At 32.7% G+C, this 14,458-nt stretch overlaps 1 protein-coding gene across 5 annotated transcripts in view; it reads left to right on the top strand.

The window, feature by feature from the left end:
- The window catches only part of LOC145284526 (abl interactor 1-like), a 172,184-nt gene that overhangs the window by 134,885 nt on the left and 22,841 nt on the right, over nucleotides 1–14,458 (top strand). For 3 of the 5 annotated variants that reach the window (XM_080133413.1, XM_080133414.1, XM_080133415.1), the window contains exon 5: nucleotides 1,549–1,924. In XM_080133413.1, the coding sequence (XP_079989539.1) occupies nucleotides 1,549–1,924 (376 nt within the window). The remainder of the gene's footprint in view (nucleotides 1–1,548; nucleotides 1,925–14,458) is intronic. The other 2 variants (XM_080133416.1, XM_080133417.1) reach the window with 1 other exon arrangement.

Below are 14,458 nucleotides of genomic sequence, written 5' to 3'. Positions count from 1 at the left end.
GATATACATGTGACTGGAGACCGCTTGTGAATGTCAGACTCCCATGAAACTTCCTCCTTTGGAGGAAGCCGGTTAAACCTGCATAGGGTTAGTGCCGTTTCCATAGATGAGAGTGGGGGATAAGTTTTTTTTTTAGTTATTGAATCACATCTCAGTAAGGCCGAAAGGCCACTCGAGGACAAGAGCATTATGATTTGTGTCAAGTGGATGGTGAGACTAACACCTTTAGGATTGGAGATGGTGATTGGATCTTGGCAGATAATGATTACTCAAGAAGGTGACTCAACAAGAATTTGTTAACATTGGATTTGAAAACGGCCATGCTTTAGTCAGCTGGGAAGCAGCCTTAGGGTATTGTGTTGCACTCTGTTCTGTTTAGTTTCAAGTTCAAAAATGAAAGAAGGAAAACTGTTTCACAGTGGATGTTACTTAACGAGTTCTTGCTGTGAATGTTTTAGAAGCAAATACTGTAGTTCAGCTGAGCACTTTCTATTTAGTTTAGTTATTTTGTTTTATGGCATATCAACCTTTTTCAGATTATTTAATGCCGCATCCAGTCATTTTGGTAAAAGTTTTTTTATGTTTCAAGTTCTTTATATTTTTAAATATTTTTCTGGAGTTTGGTTTGGTTTGTAGAGGAAAATTATTCTTGATGTTTTTGACTTTACAGAACATGATTGAGTTTTGCAAAGAGAAAGGAAAAAAGAACAATAACGTCAATTTTTGGTGTATTTTAGGCCATGAAGCCAGTATCTTCAGACAACCTAATCTGGTTTCACCATGACCTTTTTTTTTTTAATCAAATAGTTTAGTAAGTGTCTTTTCTTAGCATGAATGATATTACTTGCAAATTATTAAAACATAGACTAAGCATTTTATTACCACTAGAGTGAGATTTTGTCTTTTAATTATTTCACTAGCAGGGAGACCCGACGTTGCCTGGGATTGAATGAGGATCAACAAATTTTCTATATGTTCAATGCTTTCATTTTTATCGAAATCAGTGAAATCACCGATTTTTCAGCCAAATCGATTGATTGCCTGTTCCACCGCAGTGCACTAGGATGAAAGTTTTACATGCCTCCCAAAGTGACTTAGCCCACAATACATTGTATTCTACATTACATGGTATAGAACCTACTGTTGATTTTATACGCTTCGTTTTTCTGCTTGTGCGGTGATAAAACTTCTCAAATTCACTTATGATGTTAGGCTGTATAAGAGTGTTAACAAAACCAGGCTGTTCGTGCTTTAATCGGATTTTTTTATTATCGATTTTCTATACATATTGAAGGCATTCTGATACAAAACCTATTTAAGAACATTTCCAGACAGATAAAGTACATTTGTATATTATATATTTATGTATAAAGTTTTTTTAAAAACTTGGCTCAGCAGTTTTGAATTTCATAGGAAACGAGCGAACACGCGCACACACATACAAATAGACAAGGTGGCTTTTATATATAAGTAGATATATACAAGGATATATATTAGGGAATGCATACGTTGTTTTTCTTTATTTAAGTGTGTCTTATTTATTTACAGAATTATGAACAGAATTCTCCAAATATCAGCCATCATACTTACCAGTACGGTACAGTTCGATCTACCAACAATAAAAACCGACATTCCGGTTCACAACCATCAGGCTATGCCACCATCAGCCACGCAACCAACTTTTCACATTATCGAGTAACAGGACCAGCAATGGTTAATCCGAGCAATTCACAGTCGAATATTTACAAATCGGTAGCCCCACCCACAGCCCCTACGATTCCAGTGAACAAGAGGAGCGACAGATACACAACAATCGGACCCAGTCTTTCAAGAGCCGGACGGAGCACTTCACTGGACGACAATCGGTACTCCTATGGAAGTGCAACGGGTAGGGACAGAAGTCAGTCGTTGGTACCCGATATTGGTGAGTCCAGCCGTCCTTTGATTCCAAAGTCGGCACCCTGGGCATAAAAGCAATAACCCGCACCAATCCACTGGCTTTGTAATTTTTTTATCCTTTAATGTTTAACATTTTCATTGGCCATCTGCCTGTCCTCTGAGTTCAGTTGCCATTTAATGTATTTGTTTTTCATATATAGAAGCCAACAAAGGACATCTTGAGATATGCTTATTAAGTCTGTACATATTGCGATGAAAATAAAATTTCAACCTTAAAGCGTGACAGACCAACGAAAATGCTATTTTAAACTTTAACATGACAGACGAACATAAATCTTATTTCGAACGTAAGCATGACAGGAAGAAACTGCTGTTTTAAACTTAAGCATGAAAACCTGTAGAACATGCTCTTTTAAATTGAAGCATAACAGACCAACGAAAATTCGGTTTAACTTAAATGTGACAGACCGACAAATATCTTATTTTGAACTTAAGAATGATAGACCAACTAAAATGTTATTTCTATTTGAGCATAGCAGACTAACGAAAATTCTATTTCTAAATTAAGTATGACATACTAACGAAAATTCTATTTCTAAATTACGTGTGACAGACAATCGAAAATGTTATTTCTAATTTAAGCATAACAGACCGACATAAATCTTATTTTGAACTTGAGTGATAGACCAACGAAAATATTTTTCTAACTTTAACGTGATAGACGAAAGAAAATTCTATTTCTCAAATAAGCATGACTGACTAACGGGGATTCTATTTCTATAATTAAGTATGACAGACCATCGAAAATGATATTTCTAAGTTAAACATAGTATGTCGAACGTGGAACTCTGTGAAGCTGACGTCCACTAAATCATACATGGTATTTAATGTATGAGATTGGCGTTCAGTGCATCGTACGTGGTAGCTTACTAAATATTATGTTATATCTGATTCTCTTTGTATTAGGCTAACGTATATTGGTACTGATCATGCGATATCTAACTATCCATTCATCAATCAATCAATCAATCAATCAATCTATCTATCTATCTATCAACCTCTCTCTCTCTCTATATATATATATATATATATATATATATATATATATATGTGCGTATGCATGTATATATATATATGTATATATACATATATGTACATATATATACATATGCATATATATACATATATATACACACATATATATACATATATATACACACATATATATACATGTATATACAAACATATATATACATATATATACACATATATACATATATATACACATATATACATATATATTACATATATATATTACATATATATACATATATATATACAAACATATGCATATATATACATATACATATAAATACGTATGCATATATATATATGTATATATATATACGCACATATACATACATATATATATACTATACATGTAATATATGTGTGTGTGTGTGTGTGTGTAAAAGTTAGATCATGCTTACTATATGTGGATATTATATGACTGATTTTATGCATTAAACATGGCCAAGAGGACAAGCAAAGGGTTAAAATTACAGAACGTTTCTTCAGACTGGTTCGCTTATCATCGTTATATTGTTGTTGTCTGAGTATATGAATGAAAATATGTTTTTTTTTCCTTCATTTTTTTTCTTTAAACGTAATATTTTTCCCCAATTAAAATATTTGTTACGTACAAAATAGAAAGCTAACGTGAACTCTTCAGCCATTGGCCTCTTTGATCATGTGACGTTTGTACTCCACCTTTTGGCTCTAGTTCTGTTAAAATACTTCGGGAGAGCCGCTTTAGACAACTGCTGTCATGCTGACCTAGTCATAAAACAAACACTAAGGAAATAAGCTATATGGCCAAGATGAATAAAATGTAGTGAATTTTAAAATCGCCTTTATTGTCCTCCTTCGTGAATGTACCGGCTACCCGCAGAAAGGATTTATGTCTGAGAACATCGTCACCTTCTGCCACAAGAGACGAACATAGACACAGACTCCATTGTAGTATAGAACAGTAAAGTATATGTTATAGGCCGCGTATGAAACTGCCATTATGTTAACCTAATTACGTATTGGGACGGTGGCGGAGGTTTACTTCCAGTATTGACAGCGTTCAAATGAAACTAAATGAAATCGAAACCACGGATAAAGGAATATATGTATGAATATTAAGACAAGTAACTCTTTTTTTTTTGAATGTTTATATGCAAATATAAAAATAGTGCATTAAAGACATAAATAAAATATTTGAATTGAAATAATGTGCAATAATAATTTAATGTTATTGCAATGCGTTTTTCTCTAATTAGATTTCATCACTTGAATTTAAAAAATATATAAATTATATATATATTGTATATTTTTCTTTATTTATACAATCATTATTGGCTACAAATGTGCATCCATGTTTCAGCAGTGATTTCCTTCGAAATTCAGCGTTATCGGTCAACTAGACTGAGCTGGTTTCAAATTCGAATTTATTAAGTTCTAGTTGAGACTAGTGGTCTAGTAATCTTGGATTTCGAAAGGAATCACAGCTGAAACATATATGCACATATGTAGCCAATCATATTTGTATAAATAAAGAAAAGTGTGTGTGTGTGTGTGTGTGTGTGTGTGTGTGTGTGTGTGTGTGTGTGTAATTTCTAGAACACACCTGGGTGCAGATATATATACGTTTTTACTATTGACACGAGAAAAAATAACAATGGTTCGAATTTGCGAAGAAACGTTCTGCAACTAACTGATCCCTCATCTAAATATCTAATGACAATTCCCTCGCGTTTCTCCTATTTTTATGCCTATCGCCCCACCCCCGTTTCATAAACAGCATCAACTTACGGTAATTGATCAATTTTTTAGAAATACTTTTTAATAAATTTACGCATTTTATTTTTACTTCCGGGTGAGCTTTTTGTTGACAAACGGCTGAAAAGTTTACTCTGTAACATAATAAACTATGAACAAAATAAAATTGGAATAACCACATATTTACCGATCCAAGAGACTTTCTGTTTTGAAAATCGTACGCAATAAATGATGTAACTTAAGACTCCATTTAATTTCGTTCTAGCAAACATATAAATAGCATAAACGTATTTAATATACTTATAATATATATATATATATATATATATATATATATATATATATATATATATATATACATATATATATAAATTTATTTTTTCAAATATTATATCTATAAAAAATATTACATTTATAACAAAATAAATATATTTCAACGAAACCAATCAGTTTCATATATTCTTATGTTTTTATTTTTGTAGATAAACATTTATTTATAAAAATTATATATTTATATAAAAAATGTAAGTAAACATATTTCAACGAAACCAATCAGTTTTCAGACATTCTTATGTGTTTACTTTTGTAAATAAACATATTTATTTTTAAAATATTATATTTACATAAAAAGAAATCTGTAACTAAATACATTTCCATGAAAATAATCAGTTTTCAGATATTTATCTTGTGTTGGACTACATTTCCGCCGGGGTCTTCAGAACAGATTACACCGTTAAGTTCGGGCCACTTTCAAAACAGGAAGTTGCTTGAATCGGCAAAAATGCGATTTTACCATACATTTATCAATAATTATATAAGTAGCGATGTATAACAACTTTATACTCACACTCATCAATATATAAAATTTTTGCATCCACCAGTATATAAGTTTGCAGCCACCAATATACATCCACCAATAAATAAACAGCTTCCACTCATTAATATATAACCTTACACGAACTAATATATAAAAAATACATTCACCTATTGATGTAAAAATTTTGCAATAAGCAATATATAACAAGCTTGCGCCCACCAATACATAACAACTTACACCCACCAATATATAACAACCTTAAATCAATTAATATATAAAAGTTCTACATCCACCAATATGTAGCAACACTGCACACACCAATATATACCACCCTCACACGCACCAATGTATAAGAATTTTACGCCCACCAACCTATAATAAAGTTGCATCCACCATTACATAACAACCTCGTGCACAAATAAATACGAATCATTCACCGACGAATATACAACACTCTTACACTCAATAATATATAATGACAGAAAGCCTTACAATATCAACCTTGCACCCATCAATATGTAACTCTGCCCTCACTAATATATAACAACCTCATACCTATCAATGAAAAAAAATCTTACACCTACCAGGATATGATAATCTTACACCCATCAACATATAACTACCTAGAACCCAACAATATTTAACAATCTTACATCCGCTAATATATTTTCCAATATAAAAAATCTTACGCCCACCAATATATAAAAACCTAACACCAAACACTATAACATACCCTTGTTTTAATATACATTAAAGCCCTCGCTTTTTACCAGAGCATTAATCGTGCCATTGTATAACTACTAATTATTTTATGTGATATTTGTACTATATATTTTTTTAGTTTTATTTATTTGCATATTTCTACTATTTCTTTCTATATTTTAATGTCTTAGTCGTCATTACTTTTTATGTTTTAGCATCCTTCACAATATAATTCAATTATTTTTGTAATATGCATGTCTTTAAAATCACACCGTTATATATATATATATATATATATATATATATATATATATATATATATATAAATAATCTAATTTATTCTCTTGGGTATTCCTCACGTCATAAACTCTTATACAGGATGGTTGCCACCCACCCATGGAGTCGCTGATAAAAATCCACAATACTTTTGGAAATTCAACCATATTTAATACAAATAAACTTCACTCTATGCCTGACTTGGCCACCAAGTTTCAGGCATAAATGCCCAGCAGTCATTTTATCGCTGTTCAATAATATACTGGAAATTTCCACCTTTATTTTGGTTGCAGTACAAGCACATCTGGTTGCCCTTGGAATCCCCTTCCTGTTCCGTTCCATTGACTGTGTCAACCTACATAAATTTAAATGTTGCCCCTATAAGTAGAACCCATATCAATAAATTTTAATTATGCTGTTTTGATTATTCGGACTAATATTCTAATTTAGGTTATTTTGGCAGCGTTTAGGCCGATGTAACCTCCGGTTTTCTTCCAGTGCACCTGTTCAAACATTGGAATCTTTATATCGAACATTTGTTGTAGTAGTAGTAGTAGTAGTAGTAGTAGTAGTAGTAGTAGTAGTAGTAGTATTTTGCCACTTTTTATGACAGTTTCAGCATTCCAAATGTGATCCATGCCAAATTTCATGCAACTCTGCCCAGTAGTTGAAAAACTTATTAAACTTTATTGTTTTCACTAGGATACTCAAGGATACTTAATACAAAATTTTGTTCAATATTATAATGAAGCTTTGATACCCGTATGTGTCCAGGAGACAAGGATATAAAACAATGGTCACATGTAGATTCTGAGCGGTTATGCAGCATGGAGCACATAAGAAAATCTCTTTGATATACGTACGTATCATTCAAAACCAAAACTTGTGAAAAAATTATCGAGTAGAAGTTTAATTAAAATAAACATCAGTTTTTGTATTTTGTCGATCTGCCATTCATTATTGCTTAGTTCAATGACATACTGAGTTATCTCCTCCTGATTTACGAGTATTTCTGCGCTTATCAATAGAGGATCGTTTAAATGCGAAAATTAATTTTTATTTTAAATTAGCCTGGGTGCCCTGCGTTGTTTGGTTGTTTGGAGTGTGTGTTGAGCAAAAAAAAAAAAATTTTTTTTTTAAATGGTAGTAGGCAGGCAGGCTCGAACCCGTGACACGAAGGCGGAAAAGAAAGTGAAAGTGACGTCTTACCCCTACTCCATTACACGACCGGAAGTTCAGGACGTTAAAATTAGGCAAAGTCAATCCAACCGATACGATGACTTGCAAAAATGTCTTACAATTTGATACCGATCTCGTGAAAATCCGTCGCCTCTGTCGAAAGTTTTAGGCAGACTACATACATACATACATACATTTAAACAGACAGGTGAGATTTATAGATTACACTACGACTCGATAATTTTCCAGGTATTTAGTAGGAAAGCCAATAAACGAAAACAGAGGTCAAAACCTCAAAAATATAACAACTAAATATTACCAACGGCAAGATAAGTAACTCTTCTACTTACCTCGATAAATTTTGTGTGTTTAACGTATTTTTAAAAGTTTATTCGATTCGAAAAATTTTGTGCGTTTTAACGTATTTAAACAGTGTATTCAATTCTGAAAAGGGGTAAAAATCCCGAATATAGCATCTTCGAAGCGTTATTTATATCTCAAAACACGAAAAAATAAACAAAATACTAATAGAAATCCGCCCAATAACTGTCACCGTGACACTTATTGTGGCGGATTTCTATTAGTATTTGGTTCTGGATATTACCTTAAACTATATCTGATAGTGATGCCCCAGCTTTGGGGAGTGGGGAGCCACCCTTTAATTGCTATTGCTCCCAGGTCCACTCTGACCCGAAGTGGTAGTACATGTTAGGGTCCCAACTATGGGTGGAATAGAAACCGACTTGACAAAAACAAATATACTTTATTAAAAAAATTTTCTTCATAATCACTGGATTTGGTATTAACCTGAAAAGAGTTGATATGCCGTAATCACTGGATTTGGTATTAAACAACCTGAAAAGAGTTGATATGCCGTAAAACAAAGACAACCAACCACCCAACTATTAGTATTTTGTCTAGTTTTCTACTTTAGAACCATAAACGACGGTATGTTCTTGTCGGCCATCTTGTTATCGGTAGAACTTTACAACTGAGCACTTTTTCTTTTTCGAACCGAATAAACAATTTAAAATACGATAAAACACACAAAACTTATCCAGGTATGTAAAAAAATAACTTATCTTGCTTTTGGTAACATTTATTTGTTATATAATTGAATTTTTTTTTTTTTTTTTTTTTTTTTTGTTGGCGTCTCTGGTAAATGCCCATTTTTCACAAATTTTTGGTGAGGATACTTATATCTGCCTAATACGTAAGTGTATCGAGAAATTTTTATTTGAATGCGATATTCATTTGTGCCCCATTATTGAGATTCAAAAATAAAGATCAATTCTAGCACGTGAGAATGTTATAACAATTCTGTAGGTAAGCGCTGAATAAAAAATATGCTGGCAGTTTTTGTGTGTATGAGACGGAACTCGACAATTGTATACAATTTAAAGACAATTTTATACATACAACAGAAAAGGGCGATTGTTCAGAAAGAAGGTTATATAAGATTTCAGTGGGTTATATTAGGTTTGCAGTAGGTTATATTAGGTTACCCTCAATTCTGGCTCTTTTCGTGCGGAAGTAAAGGCTTTTCTGTGTGCACTGTTGTAGTGTAACGGGAACGATAGAACAGAGACCTAATCAAGGTTTTATTCAACTGAACTTTTTTACAGTAATGATTCGGACCAGGACAACAGAATACTCTCATCATTCTTTTGACTCTTGAGTATACATCTGACACAGTTAGACATAGTTAATAAACTGAGAACCACAACATTGTATAAATAAAAAAACATAAGATATCAACGGATATATACTCGAGAGTCAAAACAACGAAAAGAATATTCTGTTGTCCTAGTCCTAGTAATAACCACTCAAGGCAAGATGCCAACGCGTATAAAAAAAAAACACGTATTTAAATAGGAAAATCACGTGAGCAAGAAGTAAAACAAAGTTTATTTTTTACTGAAAATATACCAACTGTTTCGTGGACATTTGTTGCAACGCAATCGGGTTAATAACAATCAAGGTTGGGAATCCGGGGATTGCTAACTCCTCACTGCTGTATAGGGTTTTTCGAGTCATCAAAATTTGTCCAAGATGGTAGGTAACTGAAAAGAAGGAGTGTGGTGGCTTACATTGACTACTATCCAGGGCTTTTGTCACAGTTGGTTCAGCCGTTGTCCTACTGGCTTAAAAGGGTAAGGTCGGAATAAAGCCGGGGCACAGTGTGCAATGGGTTTTATAGGCTGGATCACGTGACTCCTAGCAGCCAATCAGCGAAGGGAAGATAAATAAATTCCAATACGCCACAGTATAAGCGTTAAATTCTGTTTTACAATCTAAGTGAAGGTAGGACTGTTAAGACTGGGAAATTATTTATATCTGAATTCGAGATTTTCTCTTGTTCAAACTCTCTCACGCGTGGAGTTTCTTTTACAAAATTGTTACGAGCGTTTATCGTGTTGATGCAATGGCGGCGGATAAAGGCCATGAGGTCGAATTATAATCACCATTTTGTTTCCATTTATTTAGGATGTTTACTTGTCAAGTAACGAAAGTATAAAACAAATTCCCACCGGACTTTGCGTGCGACATGAGAAATAATTTAAATCTAGTTGTTTATTTACATACTTTACTAAGTAAATGATAATGGCCCCCCCTCTCTCTCTCTCTCTCTCTCTCTCTCTATCTATCTATCTATCTATCTATCTATCTAATCTATCTACTTATCTTTCAGAAACATGAAAGCAATTAGCAAACACTTGTATGGAATTTCTGTTTTTAGAATCGTTAATTAACCACAAACAGGTGTATTCGTGGATATTTCTCTAGTCATTATAACGGGAGAAGGGAAAGAATGGTAAAAAAAAAACGATAAAAAGACAGATAGAATGAGAGAAAGAAAAAATCTAAAAGAGAACAAAAGGTAAAAGGAAAAAAATTATATATAAAATAAGATCAGTACAAAAGAATGAAAGAAACAAACAAACAAAAAAAGAGGATAAGAAATAGAGATTGATAAATAGAAAAACGAAATCAAAATAGAAAGAAAGAATAGAAAGAAAGAAGGATGTAAGATATATTTTTTTAAATGTCAAAAAGTACAAATATATTAAGTATATAAATAAATTATGAATGGTATAAATAAGAGAAACAAAATAAAATAAAATAATGGAAAAGAAAGGAAGGAAAAACAGAAAAAACAAATTGATGAAGAATACGAGATATAAAATAAGAAAGAAAAAAGAAAGAAAGGAAAGCAAGAAAGAATTATATAAAACCAGCAGGGTACCTGACGTTGCCCGTGAGTAGAGGCATTGGCAACAAAATAGTGGAGTAAAAAAGTGCGTGCAACATCATTTTTGTTTAAATATATTTCTGCTTCTCTACTTCGCCTTCGATTGTTTCCGCTCTTTACTTTTAGTCACTGGTTCAAAAAAAAAAAAAAAAAGGAAAGGAAAAACGAAATAGATCACTGAGTGTGTGAGCTAGTTTTGGCTGAATCTTGGTGATAAAGGCCCTCAGTAGTCAATGGCAGCCATCCCATTCCTTCTTCTCCGTTATCTACCATCTTGGACAAATTTTGATGACTCGAGAAACCCTAAACAGCAGTTAGGAGTTAGCAATTCCCAGATTCCCAATCTTAATTGTTATTAACCCGATTGCGTGTTGCAACAAATGTTCACGAAAACAGGTGTTATATTTTCAGTAAAAAGTAAATTTTGTTATACTTTTTGCTTGTGTGATTTTCCTATTTAAATGCGTCTTTTTTTTATTTATATGCTTTTGGTATCTTGCCTTGAGTGGTTATTACTAGGGCTAGCACAACAGAATATTCTTTTCGTTGTTTTGACTCTCGAGTATATATCCGTTGATATCTTATGTTTTTTTATACAATGTTGTAGTTCTCAGTTGACTAACTATGTCTGTGTCAGATGTATACTCAAGAGTCAAAAGGATGATAAGAATATTCTGTTGTCCTGGTCCTAGTTATTATAACTATTTATCATTTATAATAAATAATAATAATAACTATTTATTATTTATAATAAATAATAATAATAACTATTTATCATTTATAATAAATAATAATAATAACTATTTATTATTTATAATAAATAATAATAATAACTATTTATTATTTATAATAAATAATAATAATAACTATTTATCATTTATAATAAATAATAATAATAACTAGTTATTATTTATGAAACAACAACTACCATCACCATCACCATCACCACCACAACCCATGAATTCAATGCTTCCGCTCAATCTCGAAAGGCAAAGGAAACCCGTGTAGAGGCAGCTGCGCATGTAATTGTGAGGTAAGGGTTGCGCAATTCACCACCACACCTCTCCTGAATCGGCGCTGCTTGAGTCCAGTGGCAAGGAAGAAGTCCAGGACGACTGAAAACAATGCCGAGATAAGCGGAGAGCACATACAGCACTTGGAAGTCCCAAATGGTCATCCATTTAGTACTGATCAGGTTCAACATTGCTTAACTTCGGTTACCCAATGGGAACCAGTGTATCAACGTGATTATGACGTACATAAAACAACTACAACTAAACGAGAAAAGCTCGTCTTTAACCACGACCCCCCCCACCACCACCATCACCACAACGCATGCACTAATTTGTCGCTGATTACCACAAGGAGATTCATCTCAAAATATTTATTTTTGTCATAACCAGATCAGGATCAATTGTAATCAAAGTGATGTAAGCTGTAATAAGTTTACCTTTTGTAACATCTGACTTTTAGCCGGACACACTAACGAGCACAATTGCAGCTTTCTTTCAAATAAGACTAGCAGGACTATCCGGCGTTACCTGGATCAAAAGTGCAATATATTTCTATTTAAGCTTCTATCTTTCTCTCTCTCTCTCTCTCTCTCTATATATATATATATCTTTCTCTTATTCTCCTTCCACTTCTCAAAGTCCTCTTTCTCCTCTGCCTAGCCCATTCCTCTTGAATCGGAATGTGTATCTACACACAAATTACTCGATGAATTAGTCGGCATTTTCTTTCTTCCTATTTTTTACAAAGGAGTCACCACCTATCAAGGCCCGGCACCCACTAGAGGATAAGGATTAATGAGTGTATAGTAGTCTTTTTAAAATGGCTGAAAAAAAAAATGCACCCTCACATCCGTGACGAAACATTGACTTCCAAAGAATAAAGAAAAAAAGAAAGACAAAATGATGTAAAATAAGATATAAAAAAAAACAAAAGAGACACAAATCAAAAGAGAACGAAATATATCAAATAAAAAGGGGAAAATTATATAATAACATACTTAAAAACGAAAATGATAGGAAATGGGAAAATAGAAAAAAGAAAGAAAGAAAGGAAAAAGAAATATAGGAAAGAAGAATAATGCAAAAAGAAAGAAAAAATACGAAGAAAATAATTAATATATATTACTATATAATACTAGCATGGGTGCCCGGCGTTGCCCGGCGTTGCCCGGGTATTTGGAGGTGTATGTTGAGCAAAAAAAAAAACTGTAATTTTTTTTAATTTGACCCCTATTATGACCCCTTAAAATTTATGGTTTTGGGCTCAAATCAAGTTATTAAGTTGTCCAAAGAACCTACATCTAAAATTTCAAGTGTTTAGACCGAAAATTGTCGAAGGAGTTTGGTAGAGTTCTCAAAGGTCAAATCATTGAACTTTGACCCCTTAATCGCCAAATTTCTATCCGAAAACCAATCATATCGATTTTCCCAAATCTCAGTATCCTGTATATCAAATTTCGAGTCTGTAGACTAAACATTGACAGAGTTATTGCGTAAGAAAATGTACACACACAGACACACAGACAGACAGATACACAGACGCGTTCACTTTTATAGATTAGAAAGTGAGTGAGGGAGAGGGCCATAGAATTTTTTTGTTTGGAGTTACCTGGGATCAATAAATGTATATTATGGTATTACATGGTAATCTCTTTGATTTATTTTCATTATCAACATAATTTCTCTCCATATTATTCTGACAGTGGTTGTGTTAAAAGAATGTCATTGTGTTGCGTTTTACTTGGCGTTGTTTGGTTGCAACAAATGTAAACATTCAGTATTGCATTTAAAAGGGATAGCTCCAGTAAATTAATTACATTGTTATAATATTTTCAGCACCGTAAAAAAAAAGAAAGAGGAATAAAGATTAAGGAAAGAGTTGGGCGGAAAGTCGGAAAAATAGGAGAGAGAGAAATAGAGAAATATAAAGAGATGTCTAGAGAGAGAGGGGGTGAATAGAGAAATATAAATTGAAATATAAAGATGTGACACACACTTTTAACTTATGTTTTTTATAGCCCTGGACAACGCCGGGTTCGACTGCTAGTATTAAATTAGGAAAACAAAACAATATTGTGAAGCAAATAATGAAGAGACTAAACAAACAAAAAATGAAAAAGAAATAAAAAGAAAGAAAGAAATGAAAGAAAGACATGAAAAAGAAAAAAGAAAGAAATGAAATAAAAAGATGAAAAAAAGAAAGAAAAGGAAAAAAAAAATGAAAAACAAGAAAGAAAGAAATGGAATGAAAAGGGGCAGGAACGAAAAAATAGAAATGAGAAAGAAAGAAAGAAAGAAAAAAGAAGGAAATGAAACAGAAAGATATGAAAACGAAAAAACTGGAATGAAAAAAAAACATGTGAAGTATACATAGTCCCCCGTGAGTGCACAGTGAACAAGACATAAAAAAATGACCTTTTTGCCCCCCCCCTCCGATTTAGCCCCAGAAGTCCCCAGGGGACGTCAAATCCTGATGAAAATGAACAAACGGTA

The sequence above is a fragment of the Euprymna scolopes genome, chromosome 9, assembly GCF_053919585.1.
Source record: "Euprymna scolopes isolate OS-2025 chromosome 9, ASM5391958v1, whole genome shotgun sequence".
Lineage (NCBI taxonomy): Eukaryota > Metazoa > Mollusca > Cephalopoda > Sepiida > Sepiolidae > Euprymna > Euprymna scolopes.
Note: the sequence above shows the minus strand (reverse complement) of the source record. Positions and strands in the feature narration are given on the sequence as shown.